Raw genomic sequence first — 27436 nt, 5'->3', positions numbered from 1 at the left:
TTATCTATACTAGTCACAATATCATACAATTTTCAAATTTGAAAACATATATAGTATGATATTGTCTTTCTAATTTGTTTATAAAATAGAACACTAAATATTACAATTTTTTAGAAGTAAAATTATTGAAATATTAAAGGAAACTAACAAAATTGCATTTCACAAAACTTGAAAATATCAACCAACAAACACCTAAAGACAATAAAGAGACTAAAGAGCAAAGCCAAATTGATTCCCCCTACTCTACTCACTAGAAATACATGACCTGTTTGCCCCATAACCCAGTACCAGAGCTAATCCTACTCACTAGAACTGCGAACCCAAATTGTACATCCCAGTTGATTGTAAAATCTCATGCCCATTACAAAACTGGAAACCCCAGAAAATATAAAAGTGAACAACACCCAGAAAATAAATCAAAGGAAAAGCTAACATGCAAAAGCTACAAAGAAATTCCAATAAAAAACAGAACTTGAAAACATCAAAGGAATTGATACAATACCTTAAATTAGGCAGTTTCCCATATAGCAAAAAACAGTAGTTCATACGGATTAATCCAACATAACATCATTCAAAGCAAAAACAAAATTCCAAAATATCAAAACCCCCAATCCACCCACAACACCAAAAAAAAAAAAAAAAAAAGGTTTGACCTCTTATATTTTTTTAACTGGAGATGTTCTTTTGTTTTAAATGGTAATAGATCTTAACCTCCACATTTTATTTAGTTAATGGAGAATATGACAGTTTTTCATTAAAACAAAAGAAAGTTTTAATTAAAAAAAAGTACTTTATTGGTATTGGTTCCTCCAATCCAGCTGTCGTGGCGATGGTGCAACCCTCTGAACTCAGTCTCCAAGAAGAAGAAGCAGCGTGAGGATAAAAGAAAGGAAACAGAAAGAAGAACAGCAGAAAAGATAGAAAAAGAGTCGTTGGCACCGTGGGCTGGATGGATGTTTAAATAGGTGTAGGGGCCAGGATGGAATGGGCTTTCTTTTTTGAATTTAGAATAAAAACTAATGGGCCGTATAGCATAACCCGGCCCAACCTTCTCCTTTAGGAATAGTTGTTCTTTGAATGAAAATTATATAAACCTATACCAAGCATCATCTCCTAAGCTGAATTGAAGACCATTGAAAAATATAATGGAAAAGAATATTATGATTCTAAACTTGTTAAATTAAACACGCACTAACAGGGCTCAAATGTGAGTAACATGATACTTAAATAATACAACAATAAGTAGCAGGATTTAAACTCGAGATGTCTCCGTTAAAACACCAAAAAGTGCTAGTTAAGCTACAAAACTCTTGGTAATCCAAGTTAAATAATACATAAATACTTGAGATCATATAGTTCAAAGTTGTTCACTAATCTTATCATCACCACAAAAGAACCAGAAAAACAAAAACTAGATGTGGAGCACCCAATGTTATCGATCTCATCAATTGTACGTGTGCATGTAAAATATAAATAAAGTTGGATTTCTTGCAAAAGATAAATAATTATTTAAAATTTTAAAAATAAACATAACATGTTAGGTAAAGAAAAATAAGCAATATTATTATGAATTGCACTTTAATATACTTAATACTAGTTGTAGATCTAATATTCATGCTTGAGAATTGCACCTTAAGTTAGTAAATAATTTCATCAATATCTTCATTCAAAATAGAAAATTTAAATATAACTTTAGTATTAAGTGAAATGGTTCAATAAAAACCTAAAATTGTATAACTACGGCTATTCTCTATATGACTTAAATGTACTAAATAAGAATTTTATCACCAATACTATGTGAATAAACAAAAGAAAGAGGCTCAAAAATAAAATGGTTAATGTGTTAAAAAGCAGGTTGAAGGAAGTTTGGTCATTGTTTAGTGAAAATAAGCATTTTGATCGACAAGGTAAGGTGGAGTAAAGTGAACATACATATGTGATTTTGGACCGAACATCTTTTGGATCCGACATGTAAATCAATAATATGCAAAGTACACGAGTTTTGAAACAAATTTATAAATATACTTTATTTATTATAAAATTTAGAATATACTCAACTAATGACTAATTTAATAATAACTCATGTAATAGTATTTAACAATGCTAACTAAATAAATCAAATTAACAACATACACATTCAAATTAATTGAACTAAAAACAAATAATACTAGACATTTTCTTCAAGCAACATACACATTCAAATTATTTCTTCAATGACATTTTCTTCTTCACCATCAACATTTATTATGTCTTCTTGTTCTTTTATTTTAATAATTTTTTCTTTGTGTTTTTTCTTAACATTCTAGCCTCTTAGAATTATAACAAAAATAAAAAAATAATTATATTTTCATTTAATACCTTCTTTATAGTATAGAAAAAAAAATTGCAAATATGAAAATGAAAAGCCCTCATGGATATGTTATTCGTAGGGCTCAATCAAGTAGCACAATAATTTTGTATTAAAAGCAAGTCTAATAACTTGTTGAACTCAAATAAAAATAGAAATTTTAACCCAAAAAATAAAAATAAAACTAATTTTAAACTCACATATTTATGTATTTTATAATACGTTCATGAGCATTTCCAATATGCCCCTATGATACAGATCTTTTTATACACAATACAATACGGTCAAATATGGTAGTAACTCTCAAATTAGGAGAATGATTGAGCAATTTTAAAATTTGGGAGAGACATTGTAAATTGTAAAAATGGGTAATTTATCATAATAAATACTTTAAATACCCAATTAATTAAAAATATAGAATTTTGCAATACTACATAAGTGTCACACACTCACACCTAATGTAATTCGCTAATTTGAACCTGACCTTCATAAATTTCCATCAATGATTATTGACAAATTAATAATTGAGTTGAATTGTTTTCCTACACCCTTCATGTACTGCACCCACCTAAAGCCCTGAATCTGAGTAATAGCAGAAGAAACCTGGAAAGAGTTGGTAATTATTGAGTACACTCGAGTGTCCATTTTGGATTACCTTAAATTCATTGGCTACTTTGGCTTTAAAATAAGGTAATAAAAAATACAGTTATACTTTGGAAAAAATAAATAAAAATAAAAAAACAGTTTCAAAAACCGTACATAAATTAACTTTAAAAAAAATAAATTTAAAAGCCAGCTTATAAGCTTACACAAATAGACCAAGACGACCATTGAACCGAACAGAAACTTTCCACTACTATGAAAAGAAGAAATACAGTTAAAATGAAACGAGGTAGTTCACTAAATCAAATTAGCACACGTGTTCCTACGTTAAACAAAACCAGACATTGAAGAAGAAAAAAAAAAGAAGGTAAAATACAACCTCGTGGCACAGGGCAGTAGCCAGTCAAGGTCTCTTCAGACCAATTAATGAAGAAGAATCATCAGATTATTAGACCCGCAGAATGCCTATGATTGGCCACTTTCACACTCACTACAAGACCCTGAAAAACCAGGAGGTGACTTGACTTGAGACTCAGATTAGTAGCTGTTTTGCCATATCTGTTGAGACTGCTTTGGTGGTTGGCCTTGAGAGGCACCAAGGGATGCTGCATCCCTCGGGTTTTGTTGCTGATGTTCCATTGACAAACCACCAGTTTGGGAATGATAGTAATTCGGGTAACTGAATTGCTGTGATGGCTGCTGACCTTGCCGATACCCACTCGGCTGCTGATTCTGCCCCTGGAAGCTGTAATATGTGCTTGGAAGAGCAGAAACTGTTCGGGAACCAGGCCCATGAACCCACATCGCTGAATTATCATTCTGAATACCAATGGAAAAGGGAGAAGGGCTAACTTAGTTTCAGAAGAACTAACACAACATAGAGAAAGAAACAACTGAAATCTGTTACTTATCAATTTGGTGGCATTTTACAACAGCATGCACATGATATTTTTCTCTACACCGTCTATCATGCCTTTGAAACCAGTCGTTTTCACTGACTTGAATAATGAAATGGAAGCCTTTTTCTAGTTAATTTTTATTGACATGTTCTGATCATGGAATATTCCAATTTCACATTAGAGAAACAGCATGTAAATAAAAGGAATAGAAGGTAAATATGTAATATTTATGATGTTTCCAAAGCCATGTAGTGAAAATACCTGTTGAAGTGAGATCAAATGATTACTGTCCTTATATTGAGAACTTAAAACATCATCATAGCCAACCGTTGTGCCTGTAGGTGCAGAAGGTGGATTCAGAGGAAAGTTTCCCCCAGGAATGCTTGTTGAACTCCCAAAGGCATATCCAGAGGGAATAGCTGCAGATTGAGGCAAACTGCTGACAGAAACACTATTTTTGTATTGTGGTAGCATTGCTGCCAGAGACTGATGGTATGTGTTGTTACCAGCAAATCCCTGCTGGTAAGCAGAGGGCATATACGTGTAGCTCTGAGGCAAGAATGGATAGCTGATCATGTTGGCAAAATGTCCCAAAGGAAGAGTAGGTTGGGAATAAGGGTGCACAGCAAGGTGCTGAGGAAGAGCAGGTCCTGTAGCAACGCCGGCACCAGGCAGCGTCTGAGTAGGCTGAGGTGTAGAAATACTACCTGCTCTCAAAGCCTGCACACAAACAAGATAATGGTCAGAAGAACTGCATCCCTAGCACTTCCTGAATTTATTAACCTACTACGTCTTCTTAACACATGCAGTTAATTGTCTATGATTTTTTTCCCTCTTAAAAGAAATTACTTTCTTGGACAAGTTTTAGCTACTTCAAACATGCAAACTGACAAGGTAAAAATATTTTTTCTATTTAATTACTAACAAAATACTTATGCATTATGTATGTGAAGCGTAGATCCAAAGCCAGCAGTGCAGGGGCACCAGGCCTAACACAAGACAGCTGATGGCCAGTTCTATTCCCCCTTCACCCACAAGGCTACAACATGGAGAGCAGGGGGGGGGGGGGGGTGGGTTTGTGGGGGCAAGGCTATTCCTTTATAATTGTCGGTGCAGAAAGATTCTAATACAGCTTGAGTGCTTGAATTATTAACTTCATCTCGGCAATAAGAACTTGATCAGAGCAAGAGAATGACACTTATCCAGAGAGTTAAAGGAAGCAACCAACAGCTGTCTCTAGTTGCATCATCACCAAAACTGCACTTTAAATCAAAATTGCAAGGATATTGCACTGTAGCTTTACCTTGTCTAGTTGCATCATCACCAAAACTGCAATTTAAGTCAAAATTGCAAGGACATTGCACTGTAATTTTACTTGTCCATAGAGTGAAACACTTTTATCCTACTCCAGCACAATACAATAAATATGTGCTTGGCTAAGGAAGCTTCAATGTTTTATTCCTATTCTTTTAAAGCTTAGCGAGATGGGTGTAACAAAGGGGTGTTCAAGGGAGAATAAATGACAATGCTAGCAGCATTGAAAGACGAAGGCAAGTGCTTGTCCAAGATAGGGTATGTGATTGACAATGCAAAGGCAGGCAAAGTGCTTGAGGCAGAGGACTTTCAACCATAGGCAGGAAAATAATGAACCCCTGCACTGGCCAGACATGCTCAGTACTTCAATAATGTAGCAGTATTGGCTTGAGGATGTACCAGACTTTGTTACCAGTCGTATTCACAACAATGCTATTCATAGATAATCTACCATCTTTTCTCGTACATAAATAAAGAAAAAACATAGGGAAACAGAGAAGTTCATGGCAGATGTTGAAGATGAATGTTGCAAGTTAAGTGACTTCTTTGACCTGAAAGCTTGAAAAAACATCATTTTCTAGATTTTCATTCTAGATTTTTACTTAAATTTTTCAATCTTTACATGTCAATTGTCTACACCCATTGAACAAGTTCACTGTATAAACAAAAGGTTTTAGGAAAAGCAAGACTAAGTCAAGGCAAACCTAAAAGTAATTCTTTGTTTTTTTTTTTTTTAAGAATGTTAAAAAGAGGGGAGAGAAAAATATGAAGGCAAAGAGATACTTAAATCAGATCAATTTTATTTTCAGGATTAATCTTCCATGATAATATGGAGGATTGAGAGCCCCCCTCAATTTAGAGAATAAGAATAAATTGAGGGGAAAAGCTCCTATAGTGGTGCATGAATTATAACTATCTACCAAACTAAAGTTAAATTTCAGGCCTCTTTACAAAGCTGAAAGAAACCAAATGGTCCAAAAAGGTTGGAATCATTGGGAGATTACTAGGAAGAGAAGATTTAGACTCAGAAACAATTTTCCCTTGGGAAGCTAAATAAAACTTCTAGTGAAGTGAAATTGAGGAAGTTAATTACTGTTCAACCATGTGTAGCAATGACCAACAGTGCACCAATAAAAGGCATTCAGTTAGTTTAATGCAACATCTGGGCAAAATGAAATCAAAAAGGAAGTCAACCTATGCTCACGGGCAGAAAAATAAAGCCTTCATATAACACAAAACTGATTCTTTCTAGATGGCCGAGTGAAGTGTAGCTAAGTCCATGTAGTAATGTAAAGATTTGGCCTAGTTAACTTCTAAACGTAGTTGTTGATCAACAACGATGTTTTAGCAATGTGTACGTATGCACCAATGAGCTCTAGCAGTCTAGCTCAAAAAGCACCTCCTCCCCTTGTAACAAGGTGGATGGTAAGGTCATATAGGTTAAAAGGACCATCGACGTGTGTGGTTACCAATTTTTTTTTTTTAAACATTTTATCTGTATGTCATTATCTACCTCCAGTAATCTTAATAGGTTACATATTTAGGGATAAAGATCCTCTCCATTTGTTTTTGAAATTGAGAGGGTCCATTACATGGTGAAGATTTATTAATCTGTCATGAATCAAAAGGTGTACATGTTGCAATGACATTTAAAATCAGCCATCATTCTTTATTTGGTAAGGCAATATTTTAAATGACATGGTACATGGCACATGTACCCCTTTTTTTATGATAGATATCGTAAAATATTATTAAAAATAAAGCCAACCCAAGTACATTGGAGATGTACCATGGGGGCACAAATCAGGAACCAAAATGCGTACCCCTTTAGATTAATAAAATTTAACTCTTTTGTGAAATGGTCCACCTCCATTTCAAAAACAAATGGAGAGAATCCTAATATGGGGGTAAACAAAGATAAGAAACAAAGAAGATCCAATACAAGTTGTAAAATCTGTTTCTTTGAACATAAAGCAGCATGACTTTAAAAACTTATTCAATAAGCTAGAGTAGAGAAGCACCTCTGGCATAGACATGGTGGGACCGCTAATAGAAGAAGCCACATTGCTGTATTTTGTGGGCATTGATTGTGTCACAGGAAAGGGTGAATATGCAAAATCCTCCCTTGCAGTCTGAACGGATGAAGCCAACAAACTGCTGGGCAATGAATTTGTATATGCCTGCTGCTGAAACAATATATATAGTGACTAGTGAGCTGAAACATTTAACGGCATCAATTTCAAGCTCACCTAGGATTAATGCATCATATACATGCAAACAAAGGAAGACAAAGCAGCCAAAGAAAGCACAGCAAGAGCATGAGAATATCAAGATCATACATGCACAACAATGAGCTTGAGTTAAATAATGACAAAGGATAGGCTTCATTGCATTTCCCTGCTATTCCCCTCAGTATATTTTCTGATATAGCCATATAAAAAATAACTATTTTTTCTTTCCTTTTCTCTTTTTTCCCCCTTTGGAAGAAAAAAATAATTTTATTTGGAAAGGAAAATAATAGTACATGATATATGAATCAACCACTCACACACTCAAGTTTGTATAAAATTCTGAATAAGCACAAGCAAAGGTTGACTAGATTAGTTGACCAAACATACAAACTTCTTATCATGGATTGCTTGATAACATGGCAACAGCAATGTTTTTCTATTCTTCTCACACCAAATTGTCCACAACACACATAAAGGAACAGCACCCCAAATTTTCAAACATTGTATTAATAAGTATTAATGTTTTAGTGAAAATTAAACAGAAGTGATCCCCATGTACAGAGGAAGTATACTAAGGATGCAACAAAACTTCAACTAAATTTACATAAATCTAGAAAATTCTCTAACGTAGAAAAAGAATGGCCACTTAAGGCAGCCAAGTGCCAACCAATCAAACATGGATCGTAAAAGATTCAACTTTAGCTCCATAGACAAAACATCCAATCCCATCAAAAGTACAAAAATTCATCTCCCTCCAAATTCAAATAAAATAAAATAAATGAGGAATGGCCCCCATACATTGACAGAATGATTGTTTCTCAAGCCCCCCTCCCAGCACATCAAATTTTCAAACATCTATGCCAATGAAAGCTCCCTTTCCAACAACTTAACATTTGACTCACTATTCTTGCGCACAAATGACCATATCTCTCACCACTGAACAATGAAGAAAAAGATGTTCAATTGATTCCTCACTATTCTTGTGCACCACACCAATCAACAATCAAAAAAATTCTTTCTAAAGAATATCTACCATTAAAAGTTTGCCCAATGCTGCCATCCAGTGAAGGAGGCAACCTTTCATAGCACCGTGACACTCCAAATAGTCCTCCAAAGAAAAATAATACCTCTAGAACCCCAAAATGCATCCTAGTATGAGTGAACTTCAAAATTTCCTGCTTTAAAGGTCTCCATAATATTTGATCTTCTCGATGTATAGCGGGTAGAATGCTATCAAAGACGATCTCCACAGATTCCAACTCCCAATCTTGGATTGACCAGCTGAACTGAGGATTCCAATTTCGCCCATCTCTCAAGCAAGATGCTACGGAAGCATTCTTGTCTACTGCAATCCGAAATAAATCCAAAATAATAACATCTTTTAAGGCAAGAATCCACACCATAAATCATGCCAAAACCAAGCCCACATACCTTCCCTGACAGAGAACTGAATGTATCTATTAAAGTTTCTCCAACATCGTTGGATAGATTTCCAGAGACTTGCCCTTACTCAACATTGCCTAATTCCATTTTTCCATTGCTGGATTCTCATCACCAATGCAAAACCTTTTACTCCCCACTTAATTAATTTTGGCAAATACTCACCTATTTTTTCTTTTTCTAAAAATTAATTAGCATTTTTTATTAAAATAAATATTTAGCACTTCACAATTCTCAGTAGTGATGTTAATGACTATCATCATTGCCTTCACCACAACTCAAATAACGCCACAGTTTATGCATTTGCTTAATGCAGTAGGGTTGCATAAATCATAGCCAGAAGAAAGCACTTGCTAGCACCTGATTGATGGTGCACAGTTGCAAGAGCTATTTACTACAATCCTTAGAGACCAAGTGACTCCCTGTCACAACTAAAGCCAATCCCTGTCAAGCCACCAAGCTTATCATTGTTGACAATAAAAGGCTAACTCCGAAATGAGATTAATTCACATTGAATGATTAGCATAGTATTTCTTGAGTGACCCCATGCCAGAGACCATCGAAATGAGGTCAACAATGAGAAGGCCATAAGGCCAAAACTTCATAATTGATTCCATCTAGGAAATGTTCACATGTATAAACCAGCCAAGCTGTGGTCATGTCCACATGTCTGTTGCACACCTAGAATCTCCAAGAAAAGGGGGTTTTTCAGCCCAATAATAGTGTTTGAATCTTATGAAAAAATTATTTGCTGCTTCTCATCGTTGAATTCACTTAACAGGAAGCATGTGAACTCACAGACATACAAAATAATATAGGACTCATGTAACATGTCACTATTCATTTGCTTCCAAACACTGTAGAAGAATGTGCCCAGTATGCCTTTTTAGCTCAGCAAATTGAACAACATGTTCTAAAGTCATTAGTTTTTCCTCACATTTCAGTCAAGAAAAGTTTGTACTCAAAAATTGTAATATGAACTGTAATCCCATCGGAAATACTCGGTTATTTATCAGACTATATATAAACATGTTCTATAATTGTCACGACACATAAATGGGCATGTGCCAGGATTGAAGAGCTACTATATTTTTTCTAATAAGTCATTGAACAGCTACTATATTTTTTTCTGATAAGTCATTGGAGAGCTACTATATATGCATCAAAGAGCAGCTCAAGCTGTTGCGCACACGCCTTGGGTTTATTTTCACAAATATTATCACAGATGTATTGCTAAGCAATTTGTCCTACAAACTCATCCTCCTTACATCCATATCTTCCTAACATTAGAAAATTTTGGAGTGTCCTAAATCTGTTTCCATAATTCAAACATTTTAAATTTTCTTTAATTTTCTCAATCTTTCCCCAGATTTTTATAATTTTTTGCAATAAATATCATATTGCACTGTTTTTATAATTTTATAGAAATTTTATTTATCAAAAAAGAAATTACAGACATTTCAATAGTTTCTTTAATATCAACTCATGTTCTGCAATATCAAAATTTAACTTATGCCAATCATAAAGTACACATGAAACCATAATTTTCCACATATCCAAGGTAAAACTGAGGGTTTTATTATATTACCATTACATTTGAGAGAGCGGCAAGACTCTGCATTGGTGAGCTAGTCTGTGGATGAGTAAATGCATTATTGAATTGTTGGGTATTTTCATATGTAAAATCAGCTGCAGATGAAGGGAATGCATATTGATTCCCCTGAGCAACTTCAGTGGTTTCCTGTTTCAACGCCTCTGGTTGTGAAACTGAAGGAGAATCATAATTCACAGTGCCCCCACCAGTTCTATGAACTAAATTTCCATCCGAGGTAGTGCTGAGATGCTCCTCCCCATAATACTCAGGATTCCTGCACGATATATATATATATATATACATATATATATATATATATAATTTTTTTTCGGTAAAGACAATTATAGACAACTGAGCAAGACAGTAATACTACAATAAACAGGGCATACCGAGAGTCTGAGTGCCCTATGGATGAAACATCTGCTGCTGAAGATGTCTCCTCCAAGTCGCTTGTCAAGGGCCTAGTTGCAAATGACCCAGATCCAGAAAAAGCAGCACCAGTGCCAGTGCCAGATCCAAAACTCCCAAAGCTCAAGTTCAAGCAATCTGGAGTATGGAGTTGGAGGTGATTTGGAATTATTACAGGAGGGTTATCCTCTTCAAGTGGTGCTTCCCGATCTTGCTTTTGTAAATCTAGTTGCTGCAAGTTTGCAGCAACTGATGAAATACCATCTTCAGCTGATAAAAAAATAATAATAATAAAGGAGAAAAAATGTAATAAGCTGATGTGTTGGAAAAACTCAATTACATATATAATGGTCACTTTCAATAATGTAGGGAAAATCTATTTAAGGAATATGTGTGTATGTGAGAATATCAATGAAAAATGGTAAGGAAAGATGAAGTGTACACAAAAGCAATATGGAAATCATTGTAGTCACCTTCATTATGCTCCAAAACATGCTTGTGAGGCTGGTAGGAATTCATTTCCTTATAAAAGCTATTATCAAGGACAGATGGACCTCCAGAATTGTCCTCTTGCCCATTTCTACTGGACACAGAAGTAGATCCAACACGGTTCGCATTAAGCATCTCAATAGGCAAATCCTCTGCTACCTGAAGCTCATCTAACTGGTACTTTGTATGACGATTAACTCTATCCAAGGGTAAGTGAGATGGATCTGCATATGGCTCAGTGTCTGAAGGCGCCTCTACAACAGAGGGTAGACTTGAAGTAGGTGGCTCAATTGCAGGCCATTCATCATTTGGAGGAAGTTGCTGGCTTGTGAAAACTCCTGGCTCAGTATTGATGTCTGACACCATGGAAGCATGATCTTGCAAGGAATGCAAATTATGATGTGCTGCCGCAGAAGAAGTTGCCAAAACATTTTGATGGTTAGCACTCTGGAGAGGGGGGCTTGGAACAGCAGAAGCCTTGCCATGTGGCTTACCCATCTTAACAATGTCAGCCATTGATACATGACCTGGGCCCCCCAACCAGGTAGATTGAAATCCAGAAGACTGTGTTGACGATGATATCCCATCACTTGTGCCCACTATTGGCAATTTAATTTCTGGGGCCACAGAATCACTGCAACAAATTTTTAACTTAAATGAGAAACAATGAACTCCACACGGCAAACAAACTTATTTGGAGAACAAACCATCCCCTTGGATGCAATCTATAACATCCAGGGTATACAAATATTCCAAGTGTGACAAACTTAATTTGACTTCCACCATGTTTCATAAGGCTGGACAAGTAATTAGACATCCAGAGAATCAAGAGAGTTCCATTAGTCACACTATCTGTTAGTGATTTTCATAAAATCTACTTTTAGATATTCATTGAAGGCCTGTTTGGTTGAGCTAATTTTTATCCTAAAAGGAAATCTACAGCTTTTGAAAGCATAATCTTTTTTTTTTTTTTGATAAGTAAAAAGCTTTTATTGATACCATAAAAAGGGGACACCCTTGCACACTGGGAGAGCTTTCAATCTTTCCCAAGGTATAAGTATACTTTTACACAATAAACAAAATAAGTTCATCCAAACACACACTAAATCAACTCCAACAACTAGCAAACAGCACTACACCAGCAATGTTTATAGGTTCTCCCACAATTTTAAGGAAGGAAATAGATTCTACAGTCTACATCCTTTTCCTGCAACACATTAGACAATTGTAGCAAATAGACATTATTATTAGCAAACTAAGCTCTCACAACAGACAATTCCAAAATTAATTCAAGTTCTCCACAGCTTAGGAAACTCAAAACTTGTAAGTACTATCTTTCTTTCTGTAGGATTATCAACCATTTCAACTTTGTTATTGATTGCCACCTTAAAAAAATTAGATCCAGCAGACAAGGGAACCAAACTCAAACTTCCAAGACTTGGGAAGGAATGCACCATGTTTCCCATTAAAACTAGGAGCAAATATCTCATAGAAAAATATTCTGCCGCCGTAATCAACAAGCATGCCATCAGTAAAAGATAGAAACAAATTCATATGGCTAATAATGATAAGCACACCTTCATAAACTAATCGACAACCTTAGAAAGCGCTAATATGCTTTCTAAAAAACTAAATCCATTAAAAAGATGGTAAAGGGAAGCCACCCAAAAAAACATACAAACATCAAAAGAACTGATGACAAAACCAAACAAAAAAGAAGGGAAGGAAATATTAACCATGTTAATAGTCTACTAAAATTAGGAAAAGGATTTTATGAAGATGTTTCACTCTCTTCATTATACGAGTTTTTTAATGCTTTCACTTATTTTTATCATCACAAAGAAATCAAGAGCATCAGATGAAAAGGACTATAGGCATATTAGCTTGGTTGGTGTGTCTTACAAGCTGGTAGCCAAGGCTTTGGCAAATAAATTGAAGAAGGTACTGTAGAAAATACATTCAAATTAACAAAATGCAATTATTTCAGGAAGAAAATGCCTGATTAAATTCTTATTGCCAATGGAAGTATATTAAAATCAGGAAATCCATGGTGTGTAAGCTTCACCTATATAAGACCTATGATAATGTAAAATAGAGATGGCAGTTTTGCATTTGACATTGTATTCCACTGGTAAGATTTCCTGTTCTTGTTAATAGGAATCCAAATTGAATATTTCAACAGGGCTAAACGGTTAGAACAAAAGGACCCTTTATCCCCATTATGTTTGTTTTGATGAGAAAGGTATTGAGGGCAGTCAAGTGAGGGTTGGTGTCGGGCTTCCAAATAGAGAACACCAATAATGGGGCACTGCTGATTTCTTATCTTTTGTTTGCTGATGATACCTTGATTTCTTGTGGGGTTGACTCGCAAGGGATTATTTCTTTGCAGTGCTATTTCTTTGATCCAAGGCAAATTCCAGGTTGAAACTTAAAAGTGAACTTGAGTAAGAGTGGGCTAATACATATAAGAGATTACAAAATATAGAAGCACTAGCTAAGTTCACTTGGTATAAGATGGGCTCTGTCAGTTAGTTACGTTTGTCTATTGGGTTCTCTACAGATATGGATATTTTTGGGATGTAATTCTTGAGAAAATGCTAAGGAGGTGGGTGCAGTGAAAGAAAATGTATTTAGTGAAAAGGGGTGGAATTACTTTGATTAAACATATGTTGTCTATTTTCCCCACCCAATTCAATGTCAATCTTTAGCGTGCAAGGGCCACTAAGAGGCATGAGAAATTACAGAGAGATTTCTTGTGGTGTAGCATGCATGACCTACAGAGGTTTATTTGATAAGCTCAGAGAAGGTTTGTTCCCCTCGCAATTGTGTAGATTGGGAGTTCAAAAGCTTGGAGTCTTCAAACAAGTTCTAATGGACTTTAGCGATAGGTCATGGAGAGTGATATTCTTTAGAGGCTGTATGGACAAAAATAAGGGGAGAGATGGAGTCGATGTTGATTTGCAAAGACATGCAACTTCCACATAGTTAGTTTATGGAAACGCATTAACTGAGGGCTTCGGTTTTCAACCTCTGTTGAATCCTATGTTAGAGACAATGGCAGAAGCATGGAGATAAACCATTGAAACTCTCATTCCTTCAATTGTTTAATATTGTGGCAAAAGAAAGAAGCCACAATGACTGATAATTAACTTCATAATAATCTCCTTGTTACCCTTATAGGATTAAGAGCTTGATCTGTTGACAATTCTCTCCATGTGTTATATTCAATAAAGATTAATGAGATGGGCTTGAATAGAATGATATGACCATTTTCAAAGAATCAAAAAAAATTGAGGTAAAATCTTAGTATAAAGCTTTACAATGAAGCATAGGAGTTGACTGGTTGGAAATCACAATGGAAGGTGAAAGTTCCTACAAAGGAATTTCTTGTATTGGACGGTCGTACAAAGTAAAAAAAAAAAAAAAGGAAGAAGAAGAAGAAGAAGAAGGTAATAAAAACATGATTAATTGGTTGTACATAAAAAAAGTGAGGAGACTGTAAATCACCTTTATAACTTTAGATCTTACCATTCACTCTCTCTTCCTTTTTTTTTTTTGGGGGGGGGGGGGGGGGGTGTGTTGTTTGCATTGATCTGTGGTATAGATCCCACATACCAGGAAAAAAGCCTTTTTCATTTTTTTAATGAAAATCTTACTGCTTACCCCCTTCCCCCACCCCCCCAAAAAAAAAAAAAAAAACTAGGCATCGCAACTCATAGCATTTAATTGCATTGCTACTCCTCAATTTTCAAACCAAAAGAGATATCAACTTAAGGTTTTTAATAGGAAGAACCTGTACGAGGTAGGTCGTCGACTCGTGTGATTCCCAGACATGCTGAATGACGAAGATGAAGAGGCTGAATAAGCATGTGTCCCATTTTCCTTCTTATATGCAGGTTTACCATATAAACCACCAGGGTCTGACAAGAAATGAAAAATGATAAGTGCATGTTTAACATGGTTGCACGGCGATTTCGAACAAAATAGATCCTGGAGGTTGCTCAGTGACATCCACATACCAGTAGAGCTAAATTGGCTTGAACCGCCACGTCCAACGTAGCGGTCTGCACCACCCCTACCACCACGATTTGAAGTGTTATAGCACCGCGAGATCTAGAATCCGGTATGTCCTTGCTCTGAAGCAATAAGAGAGATTAGTAAAGAAGACTGACAAGAACCACACTAACCACAATGGTGAAAACTAAAGGAAATAGTAGAAGTGCCATAATCAGCCCAAGCAACCTCCTAATCCGTGCATGAAAAATGTGCACATTAATCAAGCCTTAAATTAAAGGTTAATAGTTCAAATAACACAACCACAACATTACTGTGCACCAAAAAATCAGTATCACAAATTAGGAGCATAACAAAGGACATTACAGATTTAAAAATATAAGATCCCTTGAACGCACCTCTTTTTTCTTTTCACGCTTGCTTTTCACCTCATGAAAGGGATCTACACGATTAATAAACTTAACATAAGAAACTAATACGATTATCAGTAACAATATGTAAGTGAAAAGAAACCCCAAACCTCCCCAGTCCCCCATTAAACAGAACAAGACACTACAAATCCAATATCGGAAATTCAAAATGGCTGGAGAAAGCCTAATGGGAATGACAGCAAAGGCATCCTTCTTTGTAAGGGAACTGTACAAACTACGAAGTCAAATCTTAATGCCAAAAAAATGCACAATGAAAATCGAATTCAAGAACAGTTTAAATTTAACTCAAAAGGGTAAAACATAGATAAAGTACATTAGGTTCCCCAAATATATTCAACCACATGGTTGTATTGATGAATACAACACAAAAAGTGTTTTTTGTCCAAGTACAACTAAACTCAGTACACAACCTAAAGTACTACACCTAATACACTACCTGAGTTTTTTACCCTAACTGAAATATGTTTCTTTAATGTTCATTAGGAGTGAAAAAAAAACTAATTTATCAACCAATTCGAAAGTAAAGCAGATAAAAACCATAGTAACATACTTACTTGGTTAGGAATACTTAGGGCAAGCATTAATAGACTATAGAAAAGCCATAAGCTTACTAATAGATAACATTCTATTACTTAGGGCAAATAGAGAGAAGCGCTTAATTCTAAAGCAAAAAAGCAATAATCTGGAGTTGCACTCACTGATAGTGACAGCATTTTCTCAAAGAATAAAACTGTGCCCTAGACAAGAAAGTAGCATAATGTAAAATACCCTTTAACTTAAAAGATGGCCAATTGAATTTTTTTTTTTTTTAAATCAACCCTAACCAATACACTTCGGCACTCGGGCCCAACTTAACATACAAAATCACAACTTTTGCCACAACTATCCTAAGTGACACAGCAGTTTCTCAAAGAATAAAACTGTGCCTTAAAAAAGAAACTAGCATAATGTAAAATACCCTTTAACTTAAAAGACGGTCGATTGAAATAAAAAAACTCAACCTTAACTAATATACTTTGGCGCTCGCTATCGGGACCCATCTTAACATACAAAACCACAGCTTTTACCACAACTATCCTAAGTGACCATCTACCACTTTCACGTAGACCCAGATTAAAAATAAATAAATAAACATAGTAACATATTTACTTTGGTAAAAGTAAAACAATAATTAGGGCAAACAGAGATACGTAGCGGTTAATTCTAAAGCGAAAAAAAGCAATAATCTGCAGTGGCGCACAGTGATAGTGATATACCCCAGTATGGGTCAGTGAAATCAAGAACACACAACTGTGCCCTAGAAAAAAAATAATAATAATAAAGTAGTATAATGTAAAAAAGCAATAAAAGATAGAGATAGAGATAGAGATAGAGATGTAGATTTGAAAGAAGCCATGGCCATGGACCTTGAGAGAGAAGACGATTAACGGCCTCGTCAGGGTCCATGTTACATTCTTTAAGCGTGAAATAGATCTCTTGCTCGGTACAGAGATTGTTCACTATCTCCTTCAAGCTCTGAACCATCTTTCTTGACGACGCAGGGATTGTGGAAATCCCATTATTGCCCTTCCCACCGCCGCCGCCTCCGCCTCGAACACTCATATTCTCAGGGTGGGGGAAGAAGAAACTCTGGAAGTCTCTCGCAGATCTGACAAAGCCGATGATGCGATAGGGTTTTTCCTCTTTTTCACTCGCTGTTTGGGGGTTTCGTTTCGCCGCGCGATAGAAGAGAAACAACAAAACAACTGGAAAGAAGGAAAGAAAAAGCCTATAATAACAAAGACAAGGTTATATCCAAACCTCTCTCTCTCTCTCTCTCTCTCTCTCACACACTCTCTCTTATATCTCTCTCTCTCTCTTGCACGCTTTGCACCGAAAACCCTCTCTCTCTCTCTCTCGCTCTATGTTAATTATTATACTCTCTCTCTCTTGCTTTTTCTCTCTCTCTCTCTCTGCGCAGTTTTTTTATTATTTTTTATTTGGGGATTTTTTTTTCAAAAACTGTTATGCTGTTTGCCATTAAGTATTTAACCTTTTTGTTTATTAATGATTTCGTAATAATAATAAAATTACTTATACTTTTTTACTATTTAAAATTTATATATAAGAATATATATATTACTTTTGGTTAAAATATAATTTAAAATTTTAAATAATAGTGTTTTACAAAAGGTAACCCATGATTTACAAAAAAAACAAAAGGTAACCCATGATAACATTTATTAATAAGTCACTATTTTGAAATTTTTAAAATCTCTTTCTTTTGTAATAAATTCAATAGTTATTACGATTGTGAGGGAGGAGATTTTTTTTTTTTTTTTTTTTTTTTTGTAGAAACGGGAGAGCGGAGACGCGAACCTTCATGTCTTACAGATTTTAAGAAATAGAGGTTTTATTTATGTTTTTAGTAAACTTTTCTAATAATTAATATAATAAGTCGTTTGATCTTTTATTAGTACCGTTTAATTTTAAATAAACTATCTTAATTATTTATGATGAAAATGTAACAATCTCTCACAAATAGATGATAATCATTTGGCACAAACACAATTTCTATGACCAACTTATAAATAAAAGAGATTCACCCAAAAAATAATTGTAAAATTAAACCCAAATAAACTATGGATAAACAAAAATTGAATCAAATTAATTTCCCTGAGGAGCATATCCCTTGTAATGTGTATGCAATCCCTAAATATATGGTATAATTGGTCCAATTAAAATGAGACATATCAATTAAAAAAACTAACTCATCTTTATCTCAACAATATTATTTACCACTGCAAACCCTTTGTGTGATGGTCACTCTACAAATATAAGTACTTATAAGGTGTGAGGGGATAAGAATTGAGATTCAAATCTCTAAAACGAAGTTTCACACACATATACACTTAAATTAGACGAGTAAAATTTATATCTTGTATCAAAAAGAATTTTTTCAAAAAAACTATATTATTTCTCTCTCTTAATCTTTTATTCTGAGTATCCACAGTAATGGTGCTAAAAATTTAGCTATTTAACTCCACCAAAAGTTACTTTATCTATTTTACCTACACACATGCTGCAGCAGCAGTGGATCTATTTTAGTTTTTAACACAATAAAATAATATAAACATCACAATAAAATAATATATCTACTACAATAAAATAATATATCTATTACAATAAAATAATATATCTCACTATAATGAAATAATGTATCAACTACATACAACTACTACACAACCATCACAGCCAGACACACATAACCACCACCACCACCACCACCACCACAGCCCATAGCAAAGAAAAAAAAATCAACCAAGCCCAAACCTACCAAACCCACCAGCCAACACCCACACCCACCACCACGAAACCCACCCGAGCCACCCACCGACACTGATCTACCCACACAACCACAACAACCACCATACCACAGCCCACAGTAGAAAAAAAAAAAAAAAACAAAAAACAAAAAACAAAACAAAAAAAAAAAAAACAAACAAACAAACAACAACAACAACAACCAAGTAAGGGTGAGATGGGTTGGCGGCGTGGGTTTGCGGCGTGAGCCGATGGTGTGGGTTGGCAGCATGGGGGTGGGCTGGCAACTGTGAAAGGAAGTTGAGAGAGAGGTGAGAGTTGAGAGTTGAGAGATGATCAGAGTTAAGAGAGAGGTAATATTTTAATCGAGCAAGGAATAAAAAATAAAAAAATAAAAGCTTTAAGCTACAGTGCACATCCATAGATAGATGTGCACTATAGCAATGGAGCTAAAAAAAAAAAAAAGTTTAGCTCCATTGCTGGAGCATGGTTTTTAGGTGTTTGAGGAGCTAAAAATACCAATATGGCTTTTTAGTACCACTGTTATGAATCCTCTAATAGCTTAAAGCCTTCTTAAAGTCATAACCACTACTTCGATATTAAAAAAATAAATAAATAAAAACAAAATAAAAGGTCATAGCCGTTAGTGCCTTGATCCTAATGGGTTCAATGCCCACTAATGCCCTCGTGAGGCCAAGATAATAGATATGACTCACCAATTTTCCTGTTTGCATGTTCGAATCCAAGAAGTAAGATGCTACTACGGTAATGCTCGATTAGAAAGTTACTCTAATCGCCCTTTCCTAACTTTTTATTCATCAAAGAAGAAAAAATAATAAAAAATAAAAAATGGAACTAGTACCTTATCTTTGACCACCATTACCACCTTTAAATGTTTTAATGAGCAACTATGGATAGTTAGGCTTAGAGGGGATTCTCCTTTCTGTCCCCACGATGGGAACTATGGAGGGGATTCTCCTCCTTGTCTCTCTGTTTCAAAGAAAAGGGGGATTTTCCTCCTTGTCTTCAACAGTAGAAGTTGCTTGTCCCTTCTACACGAAGGAGTGTTTTGTTTTAGGATTGTCCTTTTGTCTTTCTAGGGATATCAAGAGTATCCATGGAGCTAGTGGGGTGTTTTTGTTGTGGGGTTGAGGAAACACTTTCTTTTTGTGAGGAGCCTACTCCTTATTCGACGTCAACTAATATGGACGAAATCACTGATACCTGGGTATTATGAGCGAAATCAGTATTACCTAACAGGAAGGAAGACGGCGGAGACTGAGAACGTAGGGAGGAGCACTGTAAGATCGATGGAGGAAGACCGTGTTGACGTGGTGCACATGAATGTTACTTCAGTTACAACTCTTGAAGTAACGCCCTCATTAATGCTGCCCTTAGCCACGCAACTGGATTGGGCTTCAACGCCTGCAATTATTGAGGATTTAGTGCTGCCAAAGTCCACACATAAGTCCAACTCAATTAATACACCTTCTATTTCGGTGGAGGTATTACAAGAGGATATGTTTTTGGCAAATATAAATAATAATGAAGAGTTATTATTGGCAAGAATTGTTACACCCGATTTGGAGTCTACCAGCCAACTAGCACCTACAATTGGAGTTAATCCAATTAATGCCTTGAAAAAATATTCCAAGGGAAATCAATTTCTTTTTTTTTTTCTTTTTTTGAAAGGGATGCTAGATAGCTTTCATTAAACGGGGTTAAAACCCAAAACAAATACATCATGTAGGATTTGAGAAGCAATAAAAGGGGGAGTGTCCTCCACCCAAATAATACAATCAGATATGTGCTTAGCATATTTGGCCATTTGGTGAGCTGCCTTGTTCCCATCTCTACAAGTGAAGGAAGACTTCCATGCTCTGAACTTGGATTCCCATGACTTTATACCAGCAATAAGATGATGGACTTGGATTGGGCCCAAATCATGGTTGGTAATGGCAGCCATGACAATTTGGGAATCCCCCTCAAGGATGATCTCTCTAAGGCCCAGCTCCCATGCGAAGGTCGTGTCAATCTTAGCTGCTTTGGCTTCAGTCTCAAGAGCACCAAGTGGATATGGAAGTAATTTGCTAAGAGCTCCCATAATCTGTCCCATGTCATTTCGAACCACCACCCCGATCCCACAGTGTCCAAGTTCTTTAAATACAGCTCCATCAACGCTTACCTTGTACCATCCAAGAGGAGGTGGTCTCCATAAGCTAGGGCCGTGGGGTTGAGGATGGTGGGGAAGCACACAAAAGGTTTAGAACTCATTTAAGAAGGCCCTAGATGCTTCAAAAATTTGCAAAGCAGTTTTGCTAGTTTCCCCATGTCGAATGGCATTCCGGTTGTTCCAAAGGGACCAAGCAAATGTGGCAAAGGCTTCAAGGTCTTGGCTGGGCTTTGCCTCTTTAACAAACCAGAAAAGGTCTAAGAAATTTGGTGAGTTGGTAGTGAGGCCTGGAGCTTTTAGATTTGCCATTTGCCACACCGCTGTCGCTAATTCACATCCCCAAAACACATGTCCAACTGTTTCTACTTCCCCACAGATGTCGCACTCCACTGCCAATGGGATTTTACGATCCTTGAGTTTAGTTTTAGTGGGGAGAATATCTTTGCAAGCCCACCAAATGAAGTTTTTTATTTTGTTTGGGCAGCAGAGTTGCCAAACTGACTTCCAAAGTGATGTCATCCCAGTGTTGCTCGAACATTCTCCCACTTCAACCTTTGTTAATTGCTTATGACTTATCCGGTATGCATTATGGACCGAGAAAACACCATTGGTTGTAGCAGACCAAACTCTTTGATCAGCAGGAGACGCAGAACTTAAGGGAATAGCCAAGATGGATTCAGCATCATAGGGTAGAAAAATAGAATTGATCAGATTAGATTTCCACACAGCCCTCTCCTTGTCAATTAGAGTTGAGACATTTTCATTGTATAACATGGGTTTTATAGGAGACGTGATTTTGTAAGTATCAGGCTTGGGAATCCATTTATCCTTCCAAATCTGCACACTCTCACCATTGCCAATAGACAACGAATTCCATCTTTCACCACGCTCTTAGCAGCCATAATGCTTCTCCAAGCATATAATGGTCTTTTACCAATCTGAGCATCCAAGAAAGACCGACCAGCAAAATACTTAGCTTGGAAAACATGGTGGAAGAGAGAATTTGTGTTTTGGAGAAGCTGCCACCCTTGCTTGGCTAAAAAAGCGAGGTTGAAAGCTTTTAAATCTCTGAATCCCATGCCTCCATCACCTTTAGGCTTACACAATTTATCCCAAGAAACCCAGGATATCTTTCGCTCATCAAACTTCTACCCCCACCAAAACTTGCTAATCATAGAGCTGAGATCTTTACATAATGAGTCCGGTAACTTGAAACAACTCATGGTATAGGTAGGGGTGGCTTGAGCCACTGCTTTGATGAGAACTTCTTTGTCGGCAGTGGACAAGAGCTTTCCCTTCCATCCAGCAATCTTCCGAATGAGCTGATCTTTGATCCTATTAAACGCCTTTTTTTTTTCCTCGGCCTACCATGGATGGAAGACCCAAGTATCTGTCATGCTGCTTGATGACTTGAGCCCCAAAAAGGTTTTTTATTTCAACTTGGACAGTAACTTTGGTATTTTTGCTGAAGAAGAGGGAAGTTTTATCCTTATTAATTTTCTTACCCGATGCAGCCTCATAGTCTTGTAGGACATCCCAAATACGCTAAAATTCACCCATATTGGCTCGGCAAAAGACTAAGCTATCATCCGCAAAAAATAGATGAGATAGATGCGGAGCCCCTCGACATATGGAAATTCCTTTGATATTTCCCAACCTCTCTTCTCTTTGGAGCATCGCCGAAAGACCTTCTGCACACAACAAGAAAAGAAAGGGTGATAAGGGGTCCCCTTAGCGAATACCACGAGAAGGGATGATTTCCCCCTTTGGTTGCCCATTGATTAGCACAGAATAAGAAACAGAGGTTATGCACATGATAATAATAGATATCCAGCGATCATGAAACCCCAATTTCTGCATTATTTTAGCCAGACAATCTCATTCTACTCTATCAAAGGCTTTACTCATGTCTAACTTGATTGCCATTAGACCTTCTTTTCCTTTTCTTTTCTGATTTATGTGGTGTATTGTTTTGAATGCCACTAGAACATTGTCTGTGATAAGTCTCCCAGGGATAGAAGCATTTTGGGAATTGCTAACAACCTTAGGAAGGATTTTTTTGAGGCGGTTTGCTAAAACTTTGGCTAGAATTCTGTACACTACATTGCACAAGCTAATAGGGCGGTATTCAGTGATTTTTTGGGGATTTTTTTTGTTTTTAGGATGACTCAAATGTGGGTGTCATTTAGTTTTAGGGGCATTTCACCAGTGTTCAGAATATTAAGTACACAATCAGTTACATCTTGTCCAACAATGCTCCAATAATTTTGAAAAAAGAGTGGAGGCATACCGTCCGGGCCTGGGGATTTGGTGGGATGCATTTGGTGAAGAGCTTGATGGACCTCATCAGGCTGGAATTCCCTGAGCAGGGATTCGTTCATCTCATCAGTGACTCTTCTTTCAATGGCATCAGTTACTAGGCTGAGCTGAAAAGGTTGATCAGATTGATAAATGGAGGAGAAATAGTTTAAAACAATGCTCTGAATATCTTCATCACTCCCCTGCCACACTCCATTGTTGTCTTCAAACCCCATGATTCTATTTTTCTGTCTTCTTTGAGAGGCTATAGTGTGGAAGAACTTGGTATTTCTATCCCCACTATGATACCAAAAGGATTTTGATCTCTGTTTCCACATTGTGGACTCACGCTCGAGAAGCTCATTGATTTCCCTCCGAAGGGCTTGGATGTTAACGACATCTTCGTGGAGGGTATTGCGATTCTCCAGGCACTGTAAACGTGATTGCTTCTCTTTAATCTGCTTATTGAGATTGCCAAAGACATTTTTGCTCCACCACTGTAATTGATGTTGGCAATTATTAATCCTCTCCTAGGTTGAACTGCTTCCTCCATAAGGATTTACATGTGACCAGACCAACTCCACCACATCACGGCATCTCTCATCCCTAGCCCACATTGACTCAAATCTGAATAGGACTTTACCTCGACGCCTTCGTTGAACCGGAATAGGGTACAAAGTTAAGAGACAGTGATCAGAAGAAGACATAGACCTGTGATGAACTTTGGCTTGCTGGAAAAACCCAATCCATCTATCATTTGCCACCATGCGGTCTAGTCTGATTAGAGTGCGTTGATCACCAATTCTCCCGTTGCACCAAGTAAATCGCTGCCCAACAAACCCTAAATCCCTGAGCCCACAGTTGTCAAGAGCATTTCAGAAAGCTTCCATCTGGTTGGCATCTCTTTCAGCCCCCCCTGCATTTTTCATCAATGTGAGTGATCTCATTGAAATTGCCGAAAACAACCCAAGGCAAATCAATTTGTACGTTGAGGGCCTCCAAAAGTTTCCAGGAGCTTGAGCGTTGGGCCGTATCAGGGTGGCCATAGAAGCCCATAGCTCTCCAAGTGAAATTCAAGCTTGCATCATGCACAATGACATCTATATAGGAATGAGAGTAACTTTGGACCCGGACATCAGCATCTTCTTTCCACATAAGGGCCAACCCTCCACTTTTGCCATCACTGGGAACAATTAAAGCTTGTAGGTGCTGGTTAATTTCATTTTTGTGCCTCTTCATCTGACTAATGCTTGCCTTTGTCTCTGCTACAAAGACCAGCATAGGATCTTCTACTCTCACTAAATCCTTGAAAGTTTGAACTGACTGAGGGATCCCAAGCCCTTGACAGTTCCAAGCTAGGGTCGTCATTGGGCTTGATGGTGTTGCATCGCAGCCACCACCACGTCGCCATCCACATTGGTATTTCTCTCGCAAATTTTTTTTTCTTTTGTACCTTCCTGTCTGTTTCTCCTCTTTTAACTTCTTTGGGTGTGGGACGTTTGGATCAATTTCCTGAAGCGGGAATGGGCCTGGCCTTTTATTCCCTACCGGATCAAATTTTGTAGTTGGCCCATCAGTGGTTTTGTCCCTTTTTATACGCTTCCAATAGGCTAAGTTGGGCCCAAGGGCTTCACGGGCCCAGCCTACTTCGCAGTCATAGATCATCGCTATTGGCCCATCATTAATTGTCTCATTTGTCGGCCCATGTGTAATGGGTGAAATCTGATGGTTGTCTAGTTTAACCAGATCTTCTGACACTTTCTTCGTTCCCCTAGGAGTATGATCTGATGTCAAAGTTTCTTGTTGATCATCTACTTCCAGCATTTGAATTTTCAAACCTACGGTTGAGGGGTTGCTTTCAATGGTGGCTATGTTAGGCTTTTGAAAATTTTTCTTCTCAGATTGCTTTGTTTTTTATGGATGTGATATATTGGGTTCTGACAACGCTCCTTTTCTCTCCACAGACACAGTGCTCGAGGGCGTAGGTGGGGTCACGTGAGGTGCAGCCTGGGAAGTTGTTTCTGCTTCCCTCCGAAGACCATCCTTGGCCTGAGATTTGGTTTCTGGCTTTTTATAAGGCTTTTCCAAGTTGAAATTTGTTCGCTTTACCAGATCGGTGCGAAGCCAAGCTCCATATTGGTATTTCTCTTTCTCCAATCCCTCATTGCTTTCTTTCTTCTCAGAGCATTCATGTTCACTATGCCCAATCAAACCACACACATAACAGAAATTTAGGAGTCTTTCATACCTGAAAAAGACCCACCTTGGTTCATCATTTTCAATGCTAACCTTCTTCGCTCGGATAAGCTTCTTCGTGACATCCAACTGAACTTTAACCCGGAGGCATCGCCTCCATTGAACACCATTTTCAAGAACGTCAACATCAAGGACTTCTCCGAGTTTGCCGCCAATCACCATCCCTGTTTCCTTTGTTCTGCTTTTCAGAGGGAGATTTGAAACTTGAACCCAGAAAGGTGACCACTTAAGGTCTATTTCTTTGGGAACTAGGTCTCCAGATAACTATTGCAAGAGCACCAAGTTTTTCTCAAAGCTCCACGGGCACATCTCAAGAATCCTCTTTTTGTCCTTTGAATCGCTGAACCCCACTAGGAATAGATCTTCCTCAATCTCAGAGATTTGGACAGGCTTGTTCGTTCGCCACAACATCCTCATAGTTTTCCTTAATGCTTCTATGTTTATGCTACGCTGAGTGAGGATCTTCATAACTAGGCAGTTTTTGCCCATTTCTTTCACCGATCTCGTACTATTAACTCCTAAAACTATATCTTCATCTTCGTCCTTTGTAAAAGAGAGCTTTTTCCAGAGCTGTTAGCTCTTCAGCCATCATCGGAATCAGTATTACACACTTTGAACTCGACCAAAACAAACCCAAGAGTCTCACAGAGAGACGACCAAACTGTTGCAAAGAGCAAGAACAGAAAAACACGCCTCTACGTTCTCAGAGCTATCTGAGCCCGAGGGGCACTTTAACACGCAAACATAGTAGCCCGTTGGGAAATCAATTTCAAGTGGCGGCAATAGTGGTAATTCGGGATAATAATGGAGCTGTGCTGGCTTCTTGTTCACAAAAAAATTCATCAAGCTTACAAGCCTGACGAGGTTGAGGCGTTGGCTGCTCTGAAGGCAGTGACATTTGCGCGTGAATTGGGTTTTCGGAGAGCTACTCTTGAAGGAGATTCTCTCGATCAGATTAAAGCTTTGAAGTCAACAGAGTGTAGCCTATCTCCAATAGGTCTGTTGGTAGACGATGTGAAAAGGGTTGCTAATAGTTTTGATCGATTGTTGTATTCTCATGTTAAGAGAAACGACAATAGGGTTACTCATAGTCTGGCGAAAAATGCATTATGCATACCAGATTTTCAAGTATGGATGGAAGATGTCCCATTGCATATTGTTTCAATTTTAGATTTGTATGTAATTGTTTCAAGTTAATAAAATAAATTGGCTTCTTTCTAAAAAAAAAATTAACAAATCATATTCAAGCTTGCCTGTTATTGGCTTATTGCAAGATCAGTATTTATTTAATCAATAAAAATGATTCTTTTATATCACATTGGTAAAAACCTTAACTTTGGCTCTTAAAAAAAAAAAAAATTGTTTGCTCTTAAATTCCATGATGATCTTACACGGTCTTGGATTCTTTTGATAGAATTTTAGATGGAGAATGGGAATTTGAATTGTGGACCGCTTTGTTAAAAATACTAGACTATGTCATTAAGTTACATGGTTTGTGGATATGGCTGTAAATGAACTAAATTGTTTATGAACAACTCGAGCTCAACTCGGGAAAAAGCTTGTTTATGTTCATTTGTCTAGAAAACAAGCAAAGTTCAAGTCTTAAGTTCATGTTCGATTATTAAACAAGCTAATC

General features: G+C 36.9%; 1 protein-coding gene across 1 annotated transcript; it reads right to left on the bottom strand.

The window, feature by feature from the left end:
• Positions 1 to 3177: 3177 nt before the first annotated feature.
• Positions 3178 to 17660, bottom strand: LOC112017919 (uncharacterized). The gene is given in 11 exon segments (XM_024050373.2): positions 3178 to 3769; positions 4111 to 4569; positions 7185 to 7349; positions 10423 to 10702; positions 10818 to 11106; positions 11310 to 11959; positions 15119 to 15245; positions 15345 to 15425; positions 15428 to 15461; positions 15738 to 15781; positions 17177 to 17660. Coding segments are annotated over 11 exon segments (2607 nt in total). The 5' UTR covers positions 17373 to 17660; the 3' UTR covers positions 3178 to 3487.
• Between the last annotated feature and the right edge of the window lie 9776 nt (positions 17661 to 27436).

Source organism: Quercus suber, unplaced genomic scaffold (assembly GCF_002906115.3).
Source record: "Quercus suber isolate HL8 unplaced genomic scaffold, Cork oak 2.0 scaffold_264, whole genome shotgun sequence".
NCBI lineage: Eukaryota > Viridiplantae > Streptophyta > Magnoliopsida > Fagales > Fagaceae > Quercus > Quercus suber.
The sequence above is the reverse complement of the archived record's forward strand: the minus strand, read 5'-3'. Positions and strand labels throughout refer to the sequence as shown.